The sequence below is a fragment of the Gadus morhua genome, chromosome 11, assembly GCF_902167405.1.
Source record: "Gadus morhua chromosome 11, gadMor3.0, whole genome shotgun sequence".
In the NCBI taxonomy this organism is placed as follows: domain Eukaryota; kingdom Metazoa; phylum Chordata; class Actinopteri; order Gadiformes; family Gadidae; genus Gadus; species Gadus morhua.
The window spans coordinates 11,612,157-11,623,656 of NC_044058.1; the positions used below are offsets into that span (position 1 = coordinate 11,612,157).

The 11,500-nt window shown below is 39.7% G+C and overlaps 1 protein-coding gene across 1 annotated transcript; it reads right to left on the reverse strand.

The window, feature by feature from the left end:
- Positions 1-4,686: 4,686 nt before the first annotated feature.
- Positions 4,687-7,328, reverse strand: zgc:174945 (immunoglobulin domain-containing protein). Its single transcript, XM_030370959.1, has 3 exons — positions 7,127-7,328; positions 5,002-5,325; positions 4,687-4,840 (listed from the first exon to the last, which is right to left on the reverse strand). Exons 1-3 carry the CDS (start codon positions 7,224-7,226, stop codon positions 4,830-4,832), a joined length of 435 nt encoding a protein of 144 aa, XP_030226819.1. The 5' UTR covers positions 7,227-7,328; the 3' UTR covers positions 4,687-4,829.
- Between the last annotated feature and the right edge of the window lie 4,172 nt (positions 7,329-11,500).

Below are 11,500 nucleotides of genomic sequence, written 5' to 3' on the forward strand. Positions count from 1 at the left end.
TAGTGGAATCAACCATAGGATGTCCATGGCGGTCCCCCACCAGAAGTCAAATAATCTCCGTCCACTTCAACAGAGAAACACTCTGAGCATGCGCAATGTTTCAAGTCCACACATTACATTGGGCTGGTGGGGCTAGAGCCCCTCTTGCCGCTCCAGACGAACTCAGCCGGAAGAAGAAAGCCAGGGTCGAATAAAAATGAAATAAAAGCGCCAAACTTATTATTTTACAGTACTTTCTGGGGAGATATTAAAAAAATATATATATAAATATTTATACAACGGGGGGCCTGAATCCAGCAATCTGATTTTGTGAAAGTATCACTCCGCGCCTTGAAGTGGAAAGTGTCAAAGAATACAACCGTATTTTTACTAGTGTGTGTGTGTGGAGTCATTTTGCCATAATTTTAACAGTTGTATAAAAGCAATAGCACAGTTCACTGAAGCCTAAAATCGGCGAGTGAACTGCCGGCGAACCGCTCTATCGGAGCCTTCTCTCGGAGGGACGCTAAAGTGTGTTGCATAGCGACCGTCGATGCATAGCGGCAGCCAGGAGGGACTACTTTTTGGTAGTCTTTAATAAAACGGCTACTTTGACCTTCTTGGTTTCTTTTTAAATGTAGTGTGTCTATGACTTTCATTTCAGTAACAGTAACCGTTGTATAAAAGCAATAGAACACTTCAGTCAGTGGCATGTGCTCATTATACCACTGTGAAGGGGGCCGGACAACGCCCCTTAACAGTGGTATAATGAGCACATACCACAGCCTGGCGTGATCTATTGCTTAAATATATATATATTAAAAAAATTATATAATATTTTTTTTTTCATTTTCCCCGGGGCCGAGCCCCACTTTCCCCTAAATGACCAGTGCCACTCCTTGGACGAGCCCGCAGCCCCTAGATTTGGAGTGCGAGCATATTGGGTCCTTTATGGCCAAAGCATTGAAATGGCCAAGCGCGTCCGCTTTTCAAAGTAAGGTGTTAACTGAGGCCTACAAGTACTGCTGTGCTTACACGTAACACGCCAACACAAAATCGTTTAATTTTATCTGGAACTTGCTGTAAAAATGGTGTAGGCCTATAGTCAGAGCTTTCCTAATCTCAAGTAGCCTACCTTGACACAAAGTACAAATTAATTTCCGTTTCAAAAAGTGTGACTTTAACTTTGAAATTCTCAAAAAAGTTCCGTAAAAATGCTTGTTTTTCGGGTAAGTGAATATTCAGAGCTTCCCTCATCTCAGCTGTATCTGGAATTGTCAGAATTTATGGAGCAATAGGTTACAGCCAAAATAAATGTCAGACACAGTCTGAGAAAAAAATGTGGGACTTTAACCGTGAAATTCACGAAAATGATACAGTGAAAATGCTTGCTTGTGTAGTCAGAGCGATCTGAAATATATATGTGATTTTACTGAAATATAATATAATAATAATATTATAATAATATTTGTATGTAATAATGTTAATTTTTGTGTACTATTATAGGGTGAGTGTTAACCCTTCAAAAACATGATCGCTCACAATAATAATTTTTTTCAACCAATGAGAACACTTAAAGAAATTTTTTTAAATTCAACCATCAGATCGCTATTACAAAAAAAATAAAAATAAGATTGCTTGAAAATATATTTTTGGACTAATCCAACCGCTCTAAAGAAATTATTTTTTGCACCCATCAGATCGCTCGTAAAAAAATATTTTCATGGCCCTCCACGTGATTCAAGCCTCGTTTTATTGAACACTGTTAATAGGTTGATGTTGAAGGCCTTTAAAAACACATCCAAGAATGGGGTTGGATAATAAGTACTAAACGTAATCGTTCACCGCCTGAACAGTATTGAGACCATTTAACTGCATATGTACCCAATAAATATTTATTCTTAACCAGTAATATTGATACAGGCTTTCAGTAATGTATTTTGGCAACGGAAGAACGCATCATTAAATCATGTTAAGAATGATAAAAACGTAACAGTACATAGTGCCATATGGGAGATTCAGCCAGTTGTAACCAGACTCACTGCAAAACCATCTACAGAGGATACAGGTCTCCTGTGCTTTCATGGGCTTGACATCACAATATTAGACACTTTGAAAGGCCTCATAATACCAAGATCATCAAACTGTGGTTCAGCAAAAAGATCAACAACAACTGGGATTACAAAGTATGATTGGCTTACGTTAGAACACATAATGTGAGAGAGAAACACAAAATGGGACTGAGTATGAGTATGAGCAGCGGCGGTTGGTGAATTTTATTTTAGGGGGACTGAGGCCCCGTCCACACAAAGCCGATTTTATGGCGAAACCGCAAAGTTCTTGTACGGTTCGGCCTTCCGTCCACACGAAGCCGGCGAATCCGCTGACCGAAACCGCAAACTTCTGAAACCACCCTCGGAGGTGGTTTCAAATCTATCCGGTTTCGTTTTGGTTTCGTGTGGACGCCTGAAACCGACTGAAACCGCAAACCATGACGTCATCGCCCCACCCCTCGACCTCCTAGCCAATGGCTCTTAAGCCCGCGGAGTCTCAGAAATCACAACAAAAATTATGATGGCGGACTACAACCTTGTAATCGTTCAGCAGCATATCATGTCCCTTGTTGGGTTGCTAAGCCATTATTTATTGAGAATCTAGTTCGCCATCGTAGAAGAGCTGTTTGTTTGTGTTGCTAGTGGTTCGGGGGGCAGCCTTTATGCGCATGCTCGCCTCTTCTTCTGGATTTGTGTACCAGAAGCAGCGCCCCTTATGGGCCTGGAATGTTTACTACAGCGTTTCTACAGATCTATCCGGTTTCGCTTGGCTTCGTCTTTACGGAGATACTTCGAAGCCGGATAGATCGAAACCGTAACGGTTTCGCCCGTTTCGGCTTCGTGTGGACGGGGCCTGGAAGTTTGCAAACCAAACCTCTGTAGGGGGGTCTGGGGGCATCCTCCCACCGAAGATTTTTTGTGATTTTCACACTCGTATGAGTATGAGATTGACAAGAAGTGGGTCAACAATGTAGCAGAATGGGGCTGGTTGTTGGGGACAACAAGGAGCCTGCAACAGAGGATTGAACATTGTGTCTTGGCCTGATGCTTAGATCCTCAGCAACTTACAATTAGTGCAGTCACCCATGAATCATGCAAGTACATTCTGCCTCAAGTGCTGCATTTAGAACAAGAGAGATTTTATTTTGTGTGACAACATGCAGTTTCAAAAGATGAGTTGTAAATCTTTGAAACAAGATGTGAAGGGTCTGTGCTGTCTTGATATCGGTGGGGAGCTCTCCATAATTGTTCAGCCAGCAAACAATCTGGATTCTGTTGAGCAGCAGTCGTAGTAAGTTGTAGTAAGGGAGTAACAAGCCATTTGGCAGCTTCAAGGTGGACAAGCTGGGGTGTATGGTTGACCTGAGCCGTCCGCAGCACAGTAACAAGTACCAGTGACTTGAATCAGATTTGAGCCACCACCGCTAACCAGTGCCGGGTGCAGAGGAGTGGTGTAGAGCTGCAGAAGTAGAATGACGCAGGCACACCAACCAGAAGGGAGTCGCCGTATGACCTTCTCGGTAAGGAAGGGATTTATCGTCCTGATGCTGTACAGCATGAAGCTGCAGGAGTGGGTTGTCACAGCGATGTTAGCAACAAGGCAAGCTGGTCATCCAGAGACCAGCATCACAGCACCAGGTTCCCCTCCGGCCAGGCTGCAGTCGAAAAGATCAGGACTGTTCTTCTGCTGAGGTCCTTATGACTAACTGAGAGCCAGCGACTGGCCTCCAGAGCCTACCAAGAGTAACCACAGGGAGGAACTCTTACTCAACGTTATGTGACGTTGATCATAAACCATATATCAGCATAATGTCAAGTTGGTTTTTGTACATCACACAGAGGGTTTAATGGTCATACATTTTTCTTATATATATATTAGGTTTCATCATGTTTCAGGCCTGGAATTATTAACACTACCCAAAGTTTACACTAACACACACACACACACACACACACACACACACACACACACACCACAGACACACACACACACACATTTTTTAAAACCAAACACACTGCTAGTTAGCTCAGACCCCAATGGTTTCCGGTTAAAGATATGCATGCTACAGAGGAAACAGAAAACAACAGGGGAGTGCGGATTGACCACAACAGCAGATGTCACAGAATGACAGTGACAGTTTCCACGACCCCACTTAAAGGTTATGGGTCAAACCCTGATGTCTGCAGCAGCCCTCCTGTATGCACCCTTGAGCAAAGACCCTACATTAAAAGTGCTGTAAGATTTGATGGCATGAGAGAAGTTCTCTTTACAACTCTCAAATCTTACCTACACAGCACCTTTAATGACATGCGGCTGCAAATAAAAATTCACTTGGGGTGAAAGCATCCAAAGCATCATTAGTGATTACAACTTAGATGTTACTGTGAACAGTGTTCTTGTTATGCAAATTAGCTTTAACATCCGGTTAAGTTGCGAAATACATTGTTTCCTGATATGGGCCCCAACTATCTTCAACCACAGCTCGGGTTCAACCAAAAAGCAAGAGTTTAGAGGAAACATTAACAGTAAAAACAACAAGACTTGTTCTTAGATCTTGTGAGAAAATTATTCTAACAAATGACATTCATACTGCATCAAGACAGAGTATATATTTGGTTTGAAAAACCTTGTCTGAAACATAAGAAAAATTGATAGACAGAAATTCCCATTACTTTATTCGCCATTATTTCTGAAAATGAATACTGAAATGATGATATATTGATTGACAATAATTCAAAAAATGCATTGCTGCCTGAGCAAAATTCAAACAGCCATGGAGTTGGAGATAGGCTCTTTCATTCTTGACCTGTAAAGAAAATAATAAGTTATTTATTATTTTAGTTCTTGATAAAATGGAATATAAAAATATTTTATTTTTTGCAAAAATAATTTGATTCAGGATAAATTAATGGATGCGAGCTTCTGAAATTATAAGACAGCCGTTTTCAGCCCCAAATAATCACCTACCTTTTACAACGACTTCGATGAAATGCCCTCTTGCCTGCTCTCCGTTCTCACATTTCGCGATGCACTGAAAATCCCCATTGTCCTCGCTGATGAGACTGAGAATCTTGGTCGTGACCTGCCGAAGTCGACTGTCCTCTGAGATGGTCTCATTCACCGTGGTAAGGTACCTGCTCGGATCTGTGAGCCCAACACTTCCGTTTTGGTGCCAGCCGACCTCCATGTGACGGCACCACTTGTATACATACATCGTCTTGCAGGTGAGCGTTATCGGTGTCCCCATGAGTTCCTTGAATGGTTTCCGTTCATAGTGCACATCAACAATTCCTTAAGGGAAAAATTTGTTCAGAAGAAAATAAATATTGTTATTGTTTATAGCGTTAATTTCTTGATTTTGAGATTCAAATAAACAATCAACCTAAAGGTTTTTTTTTAAACAAAAATAGGTTAACTCAAGTGTGCTATCAGTATCCTATATTGTAAGCTAAAATAAGAGTGTGCTTTCAGTCTACTTGTATGTAGTTATAAGATATATGATACATTCTTCATAAAATTATACTGAAGTACCCTTGGCTTGTAATGACAAGTATACAGAAAATTCTAGGTACGTTTGGCCTTCACGTAATCTTTTGATCGAAGATAAACTTAAGAAAAGTATATAACTAAGTATACTTAGCTCTGTGTTGTTGTGCTTGTGCATCGTATTATGCGTTATTTATTTTGTCATCTAATAGAATATTAGTTGGATTTTTTTTATTCATAAAGCATCCAACATGTTCTTAATACTGAGTAGCCTATGGGATTTTTTAATATTAGCTAACTTAAAACTTACTTGAAGTACAGATAGGGGTATATTACAAGTATAATACCTAACGTAGTTGTATACTGTAGGCCTACAGCGCAAACTAGTGACATGTGTACTAGGCTACTATGCAAACTTGAACTTGTAGATGAATAAACTTCTGATTCTGAAACAAATATGTTTTAGTAAAACGAACATCACAACAAAACCGAGGAAAATTTATCTTAAATTCAACTATATTTCCCAAGGGTAATATATGTAGTAAGTTCTAATAACAATGTACTTGTAAGTGTACCATTTCAATACTTCTGGACTAAAATGGCCAACATTTTCGATCCTGATAATATACTTTCAAGTATACTTAAAATGTAAGAGTGGTTTGCATACACCAATAGTTTTCTTCCAAGTATTATTTTGTACTGCAACTATACTTTGAACCATACCTCAAGTTTTCTTAATAGTGAAATACTCATGTACTTTTGAGTTTATGAAAGTAAACTTACTTACTGCAAGTTTTCTTTAAATGTTCGTAACTTTACTTAGTTTATGCTATTTGGTTACTATTTAGATATTATTCTTTTACTTGAAGAGACTCAACCATAAAGGATATATCCGGTAAGAAGATCAAAACATGCTACTTCCCAGATGTTATGGTTAGTGATATCAACCAGAAACTAGCCACAATTATATGTAAAACCCCAAAATCTAACAGGTTATTGTGCATGCAGGAATTAATGATATTACGTAACATATCCCAATAATCCCTAACTCACATATATATATATATATATATATATATATATATATATATATATATATATATATATATATATATATATATATATATATATATTTATTGATCAAAATATAGGCGAACAGGTTATTGTGCATGCAGGAATTAATGACATTACGTAACATATCCAAATAATCCCTAACTCACTTATATTTATTGATCAAAATATAGGCAAAACATACTAATAAACTTCAGTTAACTTGTCAGTATAGCGCAAATACACCTAAATAGAATTTGTTAGGTCTATTTCTGATGAGTTCATGAGAAAGTAGACTCTCCTTTAGTTTAAGCAGTAATACTAAAGGCACACTTGAAAAACGTATTCTTTGTAAGGGTTTGCCGTGATAGCCTAAATTTGACAGACATATCCAAAATTATTAGGGTTAATAGCTTAAATAAACCTATATCACGATTAACTTGGACCTGATAAAATGCTATATCCGTAAATTGTAGTGTACTAGGCTACTTCTACTTAAATTTCGAGATGGTTGGGGAGATAACGTCCCTCATTCCAGAATCAAAGTCCAACCAACCTTTTCCTTTGTAAGAGACAACACAGTGATATAACACCACCAACCACACCATTCGGCGTCCATTGAACCAGAATGTTGTCAAACACATCACCCGCTCCATCGCGCACGCCAACTCCCAAGTCTGTGATGATTTACTGCCACAACTAATCTTTCATATCACGCGAGATTACATGCAGGCGTAAGCACGCCTGTGTGAAGGGTCACAGGGCGTTTATTTATGTTCCTGTGGTTGAAAAACGGCATCTTCTTTCTTCCGTTCTCTCTTTCATTCTTTCCGATTGGGGAGGAACGCAAACATAAAAAAAAAATGCAACACATTTATAATGTATCAATAATGTGATTAATTTTTATTTATCAAATAATAATATAAAATGTGTTTAGTCTGTTAATTAAAACTATATTAAAGATACATCCCTAAACATAAAGTCCTTCCATTTCAGCCTATTACAAGTAGGCTAAAATATAGACTACTAATTGGTTCAAGTTACAGCCGAGGTAACTTAACAAACATAGAAATGTATACCTTCTATGTCCACCGTGTTTGTTCCATATGACAAACCGGGTGCAGCAGCATGTTTAGTTCCTAGCCATGTTTAATTGCATTAGCAGTCCAACACCTTTACACGCTCATAACTCTCACCTAGGCTATTTCCCTCTAACTGGCGCTAAGCCTCATGGGTAACGTCTCATGGGTCCAATAAACCTTTTCAACACACACCGTTAATATCAGGATGGTTTCAAAAGTTCAAAAAATATTTTACTTTATTTTTTTCTTTCTTTCTTTCATTCTTTCTTTGACTTTGCATCAACTCTGCTTGACCTATCTCTGTCCGTCTTGACCCCTAACTTGGATCTTGAGATGGAGAGTGGCCAACTAGGCCACAACATACAATTTATATACTGGGTGAGGCTTTTTTTCAAGTTCTATTCCATTCTGTCTATATTATGAAAACAGCGTCATGTTTTCTACTATGTCCTGTGCTGTTCTATACTGCTATGTTCAGTTCCATTCTGTTATGTGGTATTCTATACTGTCATGTTCTACTCCATTATGTTCCGTCAGGTTCTGTTTTATTTTATTATTTGGTATTATACTCTTTTCTGTTCTATTTAGCAAGAAGTAGCCGTCGCCTCTCCTCCTCAGCGTCTACTTTAAGCTTATTAATTCAGCCTGCTGTTTCCCCTCTCTCCTGGTCAGAGAGTAGCTTCTATTTCTGTCCACCTACCAGGGACGGGCCTGGAGCTTTCAAGTTTTAAAAATAAACAATATTACAGTTTTTCTCAGTTGCTTTGATACATTTCTTGAATCATCCTTGACATTTGCAAAACAGTAAGTGCATTTCTCAAAGCAATTCGTACAAATAGCAAAATACATAGATTACCTGGCTGGAAGAGCCAGTCTCTTGCTCAAAATCCTTAGCTCTTTTCTCAAAAGTAAATATCTGTGTCAAGTCCTTGTATCATTGTGTACAAATAAGACAGTCAAATTGCTTAGTCATGTTGTCAATATAACAGTGTACTCTGATGTAAACTTTGGCCAAAGTTTTGAAGACATGTATTGTAAATTGTAAGTTACACCTTAGTGTATTTGGGAGATTGATGCAAAATACTGGACAAGATTCACATTTACGCTTTGACTGTTTGTACTGTAATTTGCTGTCAGATCATGTCATTGCTAGAAATGTGAACAAAGGACAATCTCCTTAGGGTAAACTTTACATGCATTGCTGTAGGAATTACAATGCAGTCTTCCTACACCTCCTGACGTTCCTGTCTGTTGGGCCACAAATTCTCATTCTCACGCAGCCTCACTCTTCCTCTTCTTCTTCTCTCTGGCTGTTGACCCCGTCCAATTCCTCGTCCTTCCATTGTCAGACAATGTAACATTGTGTTCCAGCCATATACTTGCCAGCTCATGGTTCAGGAGAGGCACCTTTGAGCTATTTCAGTAAAACCGGTTGATCGTTGATCTGGCCTAGTAACGGGGACGCTGGCGAGTCCACATTAACGCCGCTCTGTATGGCTTGTTTTTATTCAGTATTTTTATTATTTCTCATGAATGCATTGAACATTTTTTTTTTTTTTTGGTCTTTAGTAGTTTAGCTAAGTTTACTAGTTATATATAGTCACTTTTCGCTATTGTAAGTGCGCCAGTTTTCTTTATTTTTACGTGTTTTATACGTGGAGTCGTACAGTTGCTTGACAGGTGGTAGACGCTGATGCCTTTTGAAAGCTGCTGCAAACCGGTTGCCGCTTCTCGCTCTGAACATCATTCGAACATTATTTTTTCGCGACTTTCTTTTTCTTTATCTTACTAGTCTTTAAACTTTTTATTCGTTTTATTTTGCTTACTTTCAACACCTTCTGTCTGAAACCCTTCTGAACCTCGGATCGGACTACAATTCTCCCCTTCTACCCCTGGAAACTGGTCGCTAGCTAGCCAGCTGGTCACTAGCTGGATGCTCCCTGTCCGTGCCACTGCCGTCAGCTGTCCGGGACCTCCCTGCAGCGCTGGGCCATTGCTTAGCTGGCTGCCGATGCGGGGGTGACTACATGCTAGCTGGCTGCTACAACCCGGCCCTCCGTCATCGTCCCCTGCTTAAACACTGGTATTCCATCTCCGAGCTCCTCCAACTACGCACCACTATGCACTCCTCCCGGACACATTATATCCAACACAATCAAAGAACTCGTACTCCTTCGTCGGACACGATATGTCCACAGAGGCAGCCGGAGGACGTTTGTTTACTCCGGCTCAGAAAATTCCATTTCCTCAATGTGGGCCAATCGGCACCCGCACAAGACGCGACGTCATCAACATTACAACCACACCGTGCGCACTGTTTATCTCACTCCGCTACCCAGCTCCTCAACCCGTCACACACAAAAACTCATCTCATCTGAAATGTGCACTTCTCAACACCCGTTCACTTAATAAAAAAGGACTTCTCCTCAGTGAATTTATTTCTGATTCATATGGAGTTAGAATCATGCCAAAACCAACAATTCACACAAACACAAAACGTGTTTTACTCACGCACAACGATTCGCACACGCTCAGTGTGGTTTGCAAATACAAAACATCATTCACAAACTAATGCTTTTGGCGTCAGAAACAAATACATTATGTTTTACACATAGGCTACAAAGAAACCTATTTCTTCAATTACAAAAAAATATCCTCCAATTACAAAGTAAAATCTTTCTTGATTTTAGTACACAAAACAAGTACACAAAACAATTCTACAACTACGGAACACTGAAAGTTGCGCGTGGATCTGAGGGGTGTTCCACGAACGGAGGTTTAACAAACACTGAGTTAACGCTGAACTCTAGGTTGATTGACCCTGTGCCGACCAACCCAGAGTTTTCGGTTCCACAGCAGCGGTTATGCATAACTTGCGTGCGCAATGATCCTGAGCCGTGATTTTTAGTTTGCACATGCGTACTCATCTACCCCGGGAAATTTGAGCAACATACTCAGCTCCGCAGGAAGGTAAGATCTTGATTTTACATGTCCCTTCTACAATGAATATGTTATTCACCATAGGTGATCAACAAACGCAATTTACATCATTACAAACGTTATTCTGTGCACTATAAATATACATAATTCATGCTATCATGTCAATCAAGGTCACTGCATAATCTAGCGAAAAGCGTGAGGTGGTCGGACGGGTACAGTTGAGACACAATGTCTCAACTGTACCCGCGATCGCAGTTACAGTTACGTTGTGCAGTTTAACGACAGCAGGTTAGAAGTCAAAGTTGGACAACAAAACAAACAAATTTAAATTAAATTAAAATGTTATATTTTGGATATTCGAACTGTTCTTTATTAATGGATGTCCTTTCTAACATGAAAATAGGAAGAATTATTTATCTTGGGGTCTAAATAAGCAAGGTGGGAGATCGGGTACAGTTGAGACAGCTTGATTGTGATAGAGCCTATGCTACCTCATAGTAGAAATGAAAAAGACATGCAGTGTGTGTATATGTATAGGTGTATGTGTATATGTGTGAGTGTTTGCTGGCCATGTTTTGTAGCCTATAGATTTATGTTTCTTCTATGCCTGTTGCAAGATGCCTTGTAACAGAGTAAGAACCACAGATAGGGGTGTATCAGCGCAGGAGTTAGAGAGAGCATCCAATGCAGTGCTGCAAGGGAGGTCCATTAGGAGTGTGGCAGAGGAATTTAGGGTTCCTGTAGCTTCACTTGGCCGCTACGCGAAAAGGAAGCGTGAGTTGGAGGAGAATGGCTCAAACCTTTTGCCCTCAGTAGGATACAAAAGCTGCAATACAGTTTTTAATGATGATCAGGAAGGCAGGTTGGAGCTGTATGTGAGGAAAGCAGCAGCCTTGTATTATGGGCTG